Source organism: Pararge aegeria, chromosome 26, assembly GCF_905163445.1.
Source record: "Pararge aegeria chromosome 26, ilParAegt1.1, whole genome shotgun sequence".
In the NCBI taxonomy this organism is placed as follows: Eukaryota; Metazoa; Arthropoda; class Insecta; order Lepidoptera; family Nymphalidae; genus Pararge; species Pararge aegeria.
In genome coordinates this window covers 4,001,930-4,015,634 of record NC_053205.1, presented here as the reverse complement: position 1 = coordinate 4,015,634, position 13,705 = coordinate 4,001,930, and the positions used below count along the sequence as shown (strand labels likewise).

At 35.3% G+C, this 13,705-nt stretch overlaps 2 protein-coding genes across 3 annotated transcripts; both read left to right on the top strand.

Moving 5' to 3' along the window:
* The first annotated feature begins 3 nt into the window (after positions 1–3).
* On the top strand, positions 4–3,161 carry LOC120635307 (serine hydrolase-like protein). The gene is made up of 6 exons (XM_039906278.1): positions 4–159; positions 932–1,063; positions 1,222–1,359; positions 1,597–1,747; positions 2,282–2,419; positions 2,826–3,161. The coding sequence occupies exons 1-6, from the start codon at positions 105–107 to the stop codon at positions 3,133–3,135; spliced, it is 924 nt and encodes a 307-aa protein (XP_039762212.1). The 5' UTR covers positions 4–104; the 3' UTR covers positions 3,136–3,161.
* Positions 3,162–3,683: 522 nt separating this feature from the next.
* On the top strand, positions 3,684–13,162 carry LOC120635451 (serine hydrolase-like protein). Of its 2 annotated transcripts, XM_039906476.1 has the most exons (6): positions 3,684–3,956; positions 4,086–4,169; positions 6,697–6,858; positions 9,088–9,195; positions 10,919–11,195; positions 12,536–13,160. In XM_039906476.1, the coding sequence occupies exons 2-6, from the start codon at positions 4,118–4,120 to the stop codon at positions 12,843–12,845; spliced, it is 909 nt and encodes a 302-aa protein (XP_039762410.1). In that variant the 5' UTR covers positions 3,684–3,956; positions 4,086–4,117; the 3' UTR covers positions 12,846–13,160. The 2 variants fall into 2 exon arrangements, with proteins under 2 accessions (XP_039762410.1, XP_039762411.1); XM_039906477.1 differs by lacking the exon at positions 9,088–9,195 and having other exon boundaries at positions 12,536–13,162.
* Positions 13,163–13,705: the final 543 nt, after the last annotated feature.

Genomic DNA, 13,705 nt, shown 5'->3' with positions numbered 1-13,705 from the left:
CACTGGCCTGTTCATTTTATAATAAAAAAAAAGTAGTAGGTTATACCTATATTTGAACGTGTTTTGTTTTTCATCAGTGGTTTATCAAGGAAATAATATTGTAAATGGTGGGTGAAAGTAAGGAATGGTGTGTAAAAGCACCTTGGGGCAACATTGCTTGTAAGTTTTATGTACATTTTATTTAGTTGGATCTCTTTTTATTATTTTAGAGCTTCTATTATTTTGCTAAAAAGTTTCTTTGGCTACATTTAAAATAATAAATACCGAACTATTGTGTACATGGTAGGAAAGTACTTAATTAAGAAAGTTGGATTTTTTTAAATAGGTATCCTAATACCTACAATACGTAGTAGGTACCTACCCTTTTGTTTTTAATTTGTTCAGAAGAAAAAGAGAATCTACTCTTTTTCTTCTTCGTACTCAGAAAACACTTATCACTGTCAGTGTCAGACTGCTGTAGTGATGTCTCAATCCAACAATACCGGTTATCGTTTCGATTCGAAAATCGATACTAATCGAACTTAAGATTAATAATTCAATAATTAAGTCTGCAGATATTTTTCTTTATAATAATTAATTAGCTAGCCAGGAAATCTCAATGAAGAAAAGTTTTGAGTATGAATCAATCAATCTGCAAATAAACGATTTGATTTGATTTGATTTTGATTTTATGAACTAAAATGAAAAACTAATCAGTTTTTGAGACAGATTTATTTCTCACAAAATATTTAGTTCTAGTTCTATAATTAAGCATTATGCTATAAGATTTATCAGCAGTAATACTTTCATAACAAAATGAACATTAAAAAAAAAAAAATAGACAGACGAACGTAGAAAACTTCTTTATATGTACAACTGACAGATAAAAAAGATGAAACTGTAAAAGGGTTTGGGCCCTTAAATTATTTACTTAATACTTATTTTTCCTGAGGCGTATCATGGGGTATACCACAAAATCGGCCAGTACTCATGGTTCACGGCTACATGGACACTGCTGCCACCTTCATACCGATTGTCAAGCATTTACCTGATGACTACTTTTATCTTGCAGTTGACTTACCTGGTAAGTTTGTTTATAATTACATTTACTATTATATTTTATCTGTGTACGTTCAGGTAAATAGGTATGTGTTATTCCTGATTTAAATTGAAGCGTAATATGGAAAAGACCGTTGCCAAGCTATGTAAACTGATTGATAGATGGTTTATTTATATTCCCAGGACATGGCAGGTCGGATCCGTTTCCAATTGGTCTCCTGATATCACACGTTCACCAAGTAGAAGCAATTCGTCGTGTTGTGGAATACTTTAAGTGGGACAAATTTGTGTACATGACGCATTCCGTTGGCTTTGCAATAGGTAAGTTACCAGAAATTATTTTTAGTATCAATAACAGCTTATGGGCTTCATACAAATAATTAACCAATCGATAATTTAAGCCAAATTGGGAATATGAAAACCTATGTTTTAAACAAATAAATATTATTTCAATTATTATTTGAACTCTTTATTGGTACACCACATCAAGTTAAGAATATATAAAAGAAAAACTGAATACGTGTATATTGGTTTTGTACAAATGTTCTTGCTTTACAGGAATTCTGTTCAATTTCTTCTACCCCTTTAAGATATTGAAGATGGTAAATCTGGACCCCGTGCCGCCTCTGTCGACATACTGCTTCCACGAGTACAGCCCCATGCTTTGGTACCAGTACCAGTATGATGATTATTATGAAAATTACTCAAGGTAACATGCAACCACAAAAACAAGTCTATTAAGGCATATTTTTGTACATTACGAACTCTTCGTCGCTAAGCTAGATATCAGCTTCACGTCTGCATGAAATATTATATTTAGTATATTGGTTAGGTTATTTAACAATATATTGTTGCCGAATTCTATTTGGTAAGGGGTTGTTTGCTTGAGGAATTTGGTGTACCATCCCCGAATCAGGAAGTTGCTGGTGTCGATGCTTCTGAGAGCACATAAGGCGGGCACCAGTTTTTTTTAATCCCAATCCTCTTAATGAATCCGGCCTAATATAAACAGCGCGGTCAGACAATGCTCATTATCTTTTCTCCCATGAAAAACAACTCAGGATTTGAAGCGAGAAACCTGACAATTTTTCACGATATTGCTTTGTAAATTCGATAAATTGATACATTATCAATATTTTCTTATTTTTTTTCATTTAACTGTCATAGTGGCAATCACTTATCTGCCACTATGATATAGCTACATATATGGTGTTTAAGTTGCTACGATGATTTTTTTTTGCAGATGGGAAAATCATCGCAATAAACAATACACATACGATCAAGCGCTTGATTTATTGGTACGAAGTAGGAAATTGTCAAGAGAACAGTCCGCAGTGGTAATGTCTAGAGTACTCATACCGTTGGGCGATGGTATGTATAGGTATGTAATAAAATATATGATAATATTAAATTGTTTTGGTAATTTATAGAAACTCCTTGGATACTTAAACAATAATAGTATTTGATTTCTTTTAAAAGCTAGATCTCATCTGGTGGTGAGTTATTATACAGTCTGAGATGGTACACTTTTTTTGTTTACTTTTAAAACATAGTGTCAATACTTTTAAACCATAAAAAGTTATGAAAAGATGATTTACGTTATAAGACAAGAACGAAGAAATAGGATTTAGCTAAGTGTCGTTAGGGGTATGGCAGTCATAGTATACCCATATCCCCAATCGGTTTCTACATGACATCGTCTCAAAACGCAGGGTGCTAACTAGCCACGGCAAAGCCTCCCACCAGACAAGACCCGAAAAAATTATGAAACATATGACATTTTACAGATTATCATGGGAGCCAACTATGAAAAAAGTTGTTGGCGTTGCTGTAACTGAAGATATGCTAAGTAGTATTGTTACAAAAAACGCGCCACCAATGCTAAACATCGTTGCATCGGTGGATGAAACAATAACAATTTTCAAGAAAAATGGCGTCCGGCTAATGAACAGATTCAAGAAATCCATACCAAACTTTTTCGTACTCAACGTAACCGGCTCTCATGACATCCACATAACTAACCCGGAATCTTTTGTCGACGATATTGTTGAGTTTTTGAATACCGATTTCAGTAGTTCGGTGAAGGCGAAATTATAGTATAATTATTGACCCAGTTTGCACAAACCGCGAGTCATAAAACTAAAATTTAATTGAATAATATAGTTATTATTAATTGGTTGTTTCCTTTCCTTATTCCCACTTAATACAAAAAAAAACTTAATTTTCGTAATTTACTTTTCGTATATAAACTGAACATAACGTTAACCACTAGACTAAGAATGTTCAACTACGGTTTACAAGGTTCTGGGGTCGAAACCCGGGTTTTTCCAAAAAATTATACAAGGCAAAAGAATTTTTAATACCTTGGAGTTAGGAAATTGGCGGTGACAAACCCCGTGCTTCGGAGAGTCGTTAGAGTTCGCCAACCCGCATTGGGGCAGCGTTGTAGGTCTATGCTCCGATACCATATCTACTATGAGAGAAAAGACGTGTTCCCAGCATTGGGACGATAATGAGCTGCGGATGATACTGTAAGCTGCACTATCGATTACCGGTTTTAATGTAATTCCAATCGTATAAGTACATCACTAATTTTCTAATGACAGTTACAATTATTTATATGATGCCATTAAAACATTATTGAATTTAATTGAGTATAAATTTATAAATTCGAATTCAGCATTGAACCGTCATGCGATGTTCTAATGCAATTATTTGTAAATTAGGACAAAATTAAATTTGTAAAAAATAAATTTGTGCAATCCCAAAACTTGTCTCAAACGATTCAATTCTTTCTTATTCAATGTAAACCTTGTGCATAAAGTCAAACGTGACGATTTTAATATATTTTAATATGCAGATCAGAGTGAACTTCGTATTATCCACAGAGTATAATAAAAGTTTGATCACAGTTAAAGGTAGCATATTAAGAACTCCTTTTAGAATCTATTGAAACTTTAAAGTAATCTATACTGTACCTACTGTATTATAAAAGACATAACAGATATGTAGATACCTGTACGATGTTATTTAAATTTTAATTTCAGTCAATAAAAACTGGTGACATTACAAAAGTAAAATGAAAATAATAAAGGAATGGTTTTTAAACGTTCATTGGGGGAAAATAGCATGTAAGTTATATTCCAAATAATATTGCTTTATTCTTTATGGAATTAAAATATCACTTGTTTTAATTGTGAACACAAACATTATAACTGTAACAATATAAATATTAGAAGCAAAAATAAACTTGTTGTGCAGTTTACTAGGCAACACAAAATTGCAAATTCATTCAATTGCAATTGTATATTATTTTATAACAAATTACCAAATGATGTCTTTGAGATGTCTAGAAGTAAGCTTACAGAATAATCCTTTTATAATATTAAGGATTACTTAAACAATAAAAAAGCTTGGGTGTGAATTGCTCTAGCTTCATAGCTTAATAAATTTACTGTGAGATGGTGATAACAAAAAAAATTTACCCAGCTAAGTTTGTTGTGGGCTCTTCTTAGACCAGGGCGCGTTTGGAACCCTCGTAGCTTTAGGTTTAAGTTGGCGAACGAAGCTATCACCATCCCCTTACAATTATGTTAACATGTATGTATGAATGCTTCATAAGTGCCTGTGATAGGCCTACATGAATAAAGAAATTTTGAATTTTGAATTTGAATTATGAGGAAACTGATGTACACTCTGTCACTGTGGTGGCTCAACAACTCGCGAAGTGCTGGAAAGTCAAAGTCATAGTCAAAAATATCTTTATATACATAGGCCCGTTGATGACACTTATGATGAGTACATTACATGTATTTCTACCGCGCACTTGCAAACTACGGAACAATCTCCCATCTGATGTGTTTCCTCAAAAATACAATTTTGGGTTATTCAAGGGGCGGATAAACAAATTCCTTAAAAGCCGGCAACGCATCGGTGGCTCCTCTGGTGCTGCAGATGTTTATGGGCGGCGGTGATCACTTACCATCAGGTGACCCATTTGCTCGTTTGCCTGCTATTAATATAAAAAAAATAAAAATTACATGAGAAATGTGTACACTCAGTGGCATGCGCTTGGTTTCTTACCAGGGTATGCATACAGCAGGAAAATGGCATAAAATGGAAGAAATCCACCTCTTATACGGGCTATATTTCAATTTTAGGGTATGCAGTGCTTTTGTGCATGTATGAAGTGCACGCCACTGTGTACACTGTAGTAAGGAGACTGCAATAACAATACCTAAAACCCTTCTCGTTCTGCGAGGAGCCCCATGCTCTGTAGTGGACTGGTAATGTTTTTATATTCATAATGGTAATGATTGTTTGATTCATTTAGGTTTTTTTGTTTAGTTAGCCAAAACAGTAATAGGAATGACAATAACCTAATAACAATGAGTCCGACGCGAAAAAGATTTTCTCCAACAAGACCAAAATTATATTATACTAGTGAACCCAGCCCGCTTCGCAGGGCTAGATTTTGCTTCATTTTAATTAAACAATAAACTTTCCTCATTAAATTTTTAATTTAAGTCTCATAATATATTAAATCATTTGTTTCTCTCTGTATTCATTAGAATAATGTTTGTATAAATGTTTGTAAACAAAAAGTTGATATAAACAGTCGACTAACTAGAAAGGGACATAAATTAGTGATATCTGCATAACGTCTGAGAAAAGTACAGAAATCCTTTGTGGGGATGGGTATATGCTTTTATAACATGATACCGAAGGTAATATTAGATCTACCTTTACCTAAGTTTAAACAATATATTAAAACACATTTAATAAATCGTGGTTACTACAGGATTGATGAATTCCTAAACGACAAGGCTGCTTGGAAGCAGGCCACTCCGCTCTCATCTATCACAAAACAGAAAAATTCTAAAGATTGTTAAACTTTAAAATGATGTTGGAAAAGAGCAATCTGCTGAGTTTCTTGCCGGCTCTTCTCAGTGGAATCTGCCTTCCGAACCGGTGGTAGAGTCACTACAAACAGACTTGACGTTTCAGAAGTGCTTATTAATTAGGCCTACTTGAAATAAATTAATTTTGAATTTTGAATTTTTGGAATTGTTTGAATTTTGTATATATGAAGGGAATATCGAAGACGAAATTGCATTTCTGTGAAAATACAAGAAACAAAATTTAAAGCCTTTACTTCAGCTCTTTAAATCAAATAATTTCTTTTTAAAATAAACTCTTAAAATCTATTTTTAAATGTCACTTATGACTGTAAAAAGAACTTTAGAAAAGAGTTCTTTGCATATATAACTTTGTATATATATTTCTCGTTAAAAAAGAATGACTGCAAATTTTTGTTTAAATAATAAAGACCGATTCGAATTATATATCCTGAATTTTTATTTTGGTTACTTTTTTCGCTATCTTTCAATTTTTTCAATTCCTTACAAGGTATGTTTGTCCCACTGCGCAGTATAGTTCTACAGCGTGCCGGTGACGGAGTACGAATAAAGTAACAGTCAGTATGGCCGGCGGCGAGAAAAAGTAGTTTGAATATGACTATACGTTGAGGTCACCGGTGACCCCCATGCCGCTATGATAGAGGCAGGGTGAGGTCACCGGTGACCCCCATGGCGTTTGACGTGTCAATAATTCTATTTAATAATATATACATATATATATTTATATAAACATTTTCAGTAATATCTTGGGGCAACACTGAAGGTGAGCCAGTTTTGCTCGTGCACGGACGTCAGGACAGTGCAGCTACCTTCTTGCCCCTCCTGGAACACCTGCCTGATGTGTACCACTACGTGGGGTTCGACTTTCCGGGGCACGGCAAATCTGATGGCTTTCCTATAGGTAACATAGTTCACTATCCATGTCAGCAGTGGCGTGCACTTCATACATGCACAAAAGCACTGCCTACCATAAATTTGATGACGGCCGATTGGTGCAGTTTGCAGCGACCCTGCTCTCTGAGCCCAAGGCCGTGGGTTCGATTCCCACTACTGGAAAATGTTTGTGTGACGAGCATGAATGTTTTTCAATGTCTGGGTGTTTATATGTATATTCTAAGTATTTATGTATATTATTCATAAAAATATTCATCAGTCATCTTAGTACCCATAACACAAGCTACGCTTACTTTGGGACTAGATGGCGATGTGTGTATTGTCGTAGTATATTTATTTATTTATTTAATTTATATATAATCGTATAGGGGGAGGATTATTGCCTTCTTATGTAAATTTCCTGCTGTATGCACAGTGGCGTGCACTTCATACATCCACAAAAGCACTGCCTACCATAAATTTGATGACGGCCGATTGGCGCAGTTTGCAGCGACCCTGCTTTCTGAGCCCAAGGCCGTGGGTTCGATTCCCACTACTGGAAAAGTCGCGAAAGGCGGCCTCGCTTATATAATACCACTCATCTCTGCCTGAGCGTAATTTTGTGGAGGGAAACTAATTAAGATGTGATATGTTGAATTGTTTTTGATGTCACAAAAACTTTACGACTTTAAAAAAATAAAATCAAAATTTCTTCATTCATGTAGGCAGGTATAACAGGCACTTATGAAGCGTTTATACATATATGTTTATTTTTAATTATTTTTTATTTATTTATACACTTTTTTTTGTACACCACAAATAGTAAAAAAAAACAATGGACACAACAAAAATAAACTTAAAAAGTAGGATACAAAGGGCGGCCTTGTCGCTTAGTAGCGATCTCTTCCAGGCAACCTTAGGATTAGGAAAACCAAGGGAAACCGATTGGTGGGAAGTATTATTATTATATACATACTTACGAACAATTACACACTAATACTTATCAAGATTACACACATAAAATACTAATAATAATAAATATAAAAAATAATAAACTAATATATACTCATCATCATCATCATCAGCCATTGTGCGTCCACTGCTGAACATAGGCCTCTTTCAAGCAGCGCCAACTTTTCCTATTTTCGGCTTTCCTCATCCAGTCGATGCCTGCCACTTTTCGGAGGTCGTCGCTCCATCTAGTAGGGGGGCGTCCGACACTCCGTTTACCGACACGCGGTCTCCACTCGAGAACCTTTCGACTCCAACGTCCATCGGTCCTCCGACAAACGTGACCAGCCCACTGCCACTTTAGTACGCTAACACGAAAGGCTATGTCAGTTACTTTAGTTCTTTGGCGAATCACTTCGTTACGGATCTTATCCCTCAAAGAAATACCAAGCATAGCTCTTTCCATAGTATATATCTCTTTCCATAATATATACTAAAACATACTTAAATATGAGTAAGAGTTAATCACTGTCGTCTTTATTGTTCAAGATAATGGGCTTTAACAGCATTTTTGAATATGTCTAGTGACCTTGACTGTCGTATGCTTATTGGGAGTGCATTCCACAGTTCAGTAGCTTGAACAATACATAATTGTAAGGGGATGGTGATAATTTCGTTCGCCAACAAATATACGAGTACAGTACAATCTCACTAATCCGGCACTATTAAAAACCGGCGGGTGCCGGATTATTGGAATGTTCGGATTACTGGGTTATACTGAAAAAATCATAGGTAATAAATAAAATAAAGCATTTCATACAGAGAATAAATGTACATAATGTATTAAATTAACATGTAGGTAGATATGTAATTAACTAGTTTTGAAATAATCCTTAATTGAGGTCTGACTGAGGTTAGACTGCTAGTCGACGACGCAGCGCAGCGCAGCGTATATATAAATATAATACACAAATAATTATAATATAGAGTTAAACCTTCAATTCAATTCAATTTTATTTATTTGCTGATACAGGTAAATAGGTGTTACAGGAAAAAAAAATATATATGCAGCTCTTAACTGTACCACGCCAAATTGGCATGCAAATCGTTGTCAGGGTAGTGTTTAAAATTTTAATTTGTTACTACTAGAAACATCCGTGTTCGTCACACATACATTTTTCAGTTGTGGGAATCGAACCCACGGCTTCGAGCTCGGAAAGCAGGGTCGCTGCCCACTGCGCCAAAAATAAAGAAGTTACTCTTGATAAATAAAAAAAAAATAAAAAAAATTACATTCACTTTTCAGGTGTGGCTATAACGAGATTCATTAATGTGGCAGCATTGGATGCTGTGCTTGAGCATCTAAGATGGACGCATTTCACTTACATTGGCCACTCTTTGGGCGTTGAAATTGGTAAGGCATTTTATATTAAACAGATACAAAATGCATTCTCAAGTTTTTTTTTTTTATATATATATTTTATTTCATTTGTTTTGTGGTAGCGGGCTTATCCGTTATAGTCGTAAAAATGTAATAGGCCCGTTTTGACATTTGTGCAAGACCATAGAATGAGATGGTGATAACAAAAAAAAAAAAAATACCCGGCTTAGTTTGTTGTGGGCTTCTTCTTAGACCAGGACGCGTTTGGAACCCTCGTAGGTTTATTTTTAAGTTTACGAATGTGGTTATCGCCATCATCTCACTACCGTGTGGTTCTTATGTACGCATCAAAAGTGCCACCTGTGGGCCTACTTGAATAAAGATATTTTTGACTTTGACTTTGAATGTAACTTGGAACGAAACTGAAAGAAACAATAAAATAAAAATCAATTACATACAGTGTTTTAAAAAATACGTAAATTTTTTTGGGACGTTAAATAATATGAAAGAATATATCGCGAGTATTCTTTTTGCGCTTACTTCATAGTAGCATGCAATTTATAATTGTTGCGAAACGTTCCGAAAACAGTTGCGTTCTCAGTCTTTTTTTTTTTTTTACTGAATATCGAAATTAAATATTGTGTTATCTTAGTTATCTTTACTGCAAAGAATCAGCTTGGTTCTCAAAATGGGTTCTAAATAATGAGTCTGAGTTGATGTATCTGACCAAGCGGCACATGACTGAAGCGTCCCCGCGCGCACTGCACAGTTTTTCGTTCCTCATCTTGTAAAGTTGACTGTGCGCTCGTTTAAGTTTGATATATATTGTTTGCTATTACGTTAACTATGGCTCATAGTGATTTGACTCGATTTTTGTGTTTGTTGTTATATAGTACTAACTCTGTTTCAACATGTTGAAAAGTGGACGTATAATCAACAGCCAGTCACGCGTATTGGTTGTGAAGTTAAAGGAATACTTTGAACGTACGAACACTTTACAATACATAATAATATCAATCAAGTACTGATACAAACTTGAATTGATTTATCGTGAGTATCGAGTCCCGAGTCTTATGGTTCCATAACTAGTTACGTCGCGATGACAAATGTCTAAACGGGCCTATTACTTTTTTACGACTATAGGGAGTATAGTAGTCATATACACACTAAATCGCTTAGCGGCACATCATTGTCGGTAGGGTTGTAACTAGCCACGACCGAAGCCTCCAGATGGACCAGACCGAAAAAATACTAAAGAAAATGTGTTTGAATCCAGTGTTCTGAGATGGTTTTTTTTCAGGAATGCCTCCTTCACGTTGCGCGTTTGGAAACCTCGAAGCTTTAGTTTTAAGTTGACGAATTTATTTACCGACATGAACTCACACCTATGTCATATTTTACATGTAATGTACGCATCAAAAGTGCCATCTATGTGCATATTCGAATAAAGGAATATTTAAATACATAAATAAATAAATATACTACGACAATACACACATCGCCATCTAGCCCCAAAGTAAGCGTAGCTTGTGTTATGGTTACTAAGATAGCTGATAAATATTTTTATGAATACAATACACATAATTACCTTTAAAATACAGATAAACACCCAGACACTGAAAAACATCTATGTTCATCACACAAACACTTTCCAGCTGTGGGAATCGAACCCGCGGCCTTGGACTCAGAAAGCAGGGTCGCTGCCCACTGCGCCAACCGGCTGTCTAATGACTTTGACCGTTATCGTCTTTTTTAGGGCTTTTCTTCAACGCCATATATCCAAACAAAGTAAGGAAGTTCATACTTCTAGATCCAGGGCCCGCCCTTCAACGGCTGGTGATCGATGTTTTTCCAAAATTCTACTTCTTCTATGACAATTATTATAAAAACTATAGTAAATTGAATAGAAATGACCGTGTGTACACCAAAGCTGAAGCCTTAGCCGCTGTTATGAAGGCAAGAGGTATGACGGAAAGTCAGGCGGACGTTATACTGTCGAGGAATTTGAAGGAAGTCGGAGAAAATCGGTACAGGTTGGTATATTTCGTGTTTTTTTTTATTCTACTACAAGTTATTCAAATTCAAATTCATAATTTCTTTATTCATGTAGGCCTTTCACAGGCGCTTATGAAGCGTTCATACATATATGTTTACATAATTGTAACGGGATGGTGATAACTTCGTTCGCCAACTTAAATCTAAAGCTACGAGGGTTCCAAACGCGCCCTGGTCTAAGAAGAGCCCACAACAAACTTAGCCGGGTTATTTTTTTTTTGTTATCACCATCTTCCAGTAAATTTATATTAAGCTATGAAGCTAGAGCAATTCACACCCAAGCTTTTTTATCGTTTAAGTAATCCTTAATATTATAATAGGATTTTGAACTGATTGAGAGACATCTCAAAGATTTAATTTGGTAATTTGTTATAAAATAATATACAATTGCCCTTGAATGAATTTGCAATTTTGTGCAGCCTAGTAAACTGCACAACGAGTTTATTTTTGCTTTTGCTCTGTCACAAAAAATCTGTGCTATTTGTAGTAGCAGAGATTATTTGCGACAGAGCTCGCCCTAGGAAGTACTAACGCATTAACGGCCATGGATTCAATTCACTCATGGGCTAATCTGTGTAATGTAATGTAATAAGCTAGAAGAAAAAAAATGATCTCAGATTCCAATTTTAATTTATCAATTAAGTTAGTTTTTTTTTTTTTTGGTTGGTGTACACAGGTTGGCACGTTGCAGGACATGTTCCATACATGCCCTACGTAGTATTGCTCTGTTTATAAGCGACGGTTTTCAACTCCCCATCAGGTGGGCCATCTGCCTCGTCCGTGCCGTTTTCACTAAATCTAGGAAACGCTTAAATCGGAAAAAACTTTCCTCCAGCACTTAGATGATGACTAACTATGTTAGGCGCCATCTAAAGTAACGACACCGATTCGGCGATGCGTAATGTTTAGGGAACTCGTAAACTGACACTTGACAGATGAAAAAAATAAAATCCATTTCCTTTGATACTTTAAATCCATTCGAAAAGTGAAAAATATGATAATACAAACACAAAATACCACACCTTGTGGCAGGAACCATAGACAAGTTGGGTTATGTGAGTTGCCAAGTGGTGTTGATTGGTGATAGGTAAATGTTTATCTTTTATTGCCTATAACGGGCATGCAGGTTTCCTCACGATAATTTCCTTCTCAGTTAAAGCAAGTGATATTTAATTATTCCAATCGCACTAAACTCTGTAAAGTTAGAGGTACGCGCGTGCTCTAGACACCATCGCTATCACCGCCATCTTGAATATAGTGTTTGGATTACCAATGTAAGTAAAACACGAATTTCGATGCAATTTTGTTTTTTTTTTAGCCTATCCTGGGACAAAAGAACAAAACTCATGCCACCTACTAACTACCCTCCGGAGTATTATTACCAACTATTTACAAAAAACTCCCCCCCTACTCTATGCATAAACGCAACGAAAAGCTACAATTTTTATATAGAAGGAAAGGATATTGTGGACAAACTTTTAGCTGATATGGAGAAGAATTTGAAGAACTTCACAATTCTGAGGGTGGATGGAAACCACGACTTTCATTTTCTACATCCTGAGAGAATTAGTGATTTTGTTTGTTCGTTTTTAGAAAAAGATGTTTTACTTAAAAATTCTAAACTTTAGTCTTAATAAGTCAAAATAAGACTAGTTCCGATTTCATACCTCTTAAATGCCACCCCCCACCAATCGTAACGGAACGCTGAATCGATTGGTCAGACAATTAGAATTTTAAAGCTTTCTAGGTCAAAGTTAAGTACTTTGACTTAAACAAGGAACTATGCGAGGTGGCGGATAGTTTAAGATATATCATCATTGATCTTCTGTTTTAAAAATGCATGCTAAAGAAATAAATTTTTTTTTTTTATAAAATATTGATTGTTACTAGGCAAAGATAAATACCCTTACAGCCTGATAAAATTTGCTAAATTTAAATATATTTTTTATATTGATTGTTTTTAAAATATGTTTTTGTTACTGCGTATGGAAGGGGAATATTGTAAAAATATTAAATTTAATAAGCATTTATTTAAATTGTATTGTTTTTTAATAAAATTGGACCTAATTCCAATTTTAGTCCCTCTAACACTCGTATTACCGCTTCACAACTTACCAAAAGGCCCAAATGGTGCCAATAAATTCACAAAAGCATAGTGACAACAGCCTGACCAAAGACAATAATAGACCTCTGTGGTCAATGTGTTAATGGCGTATGGCTGTTGCCATCTTGCAGTTGTCAGTTTCATATTAATCTATTACCAGCCCACTACAGAGCAAAGCTCTCCTCCTCGAATGAGAGTGGTTTACGCCGTTGTCCACCACGCTGGCCCAGTACGCATTGGTGGACTCCGTAGTGGAGTATCTGGCAACGTCATCAGAAATAATCCCCGGGCTGATCACATGCAAATCATGGTTCCCTGGTACCATTTTATATCTATAATTCCCGTTCAGCCAAGCGTTCTTATCCGATATACATTACCTAAGTG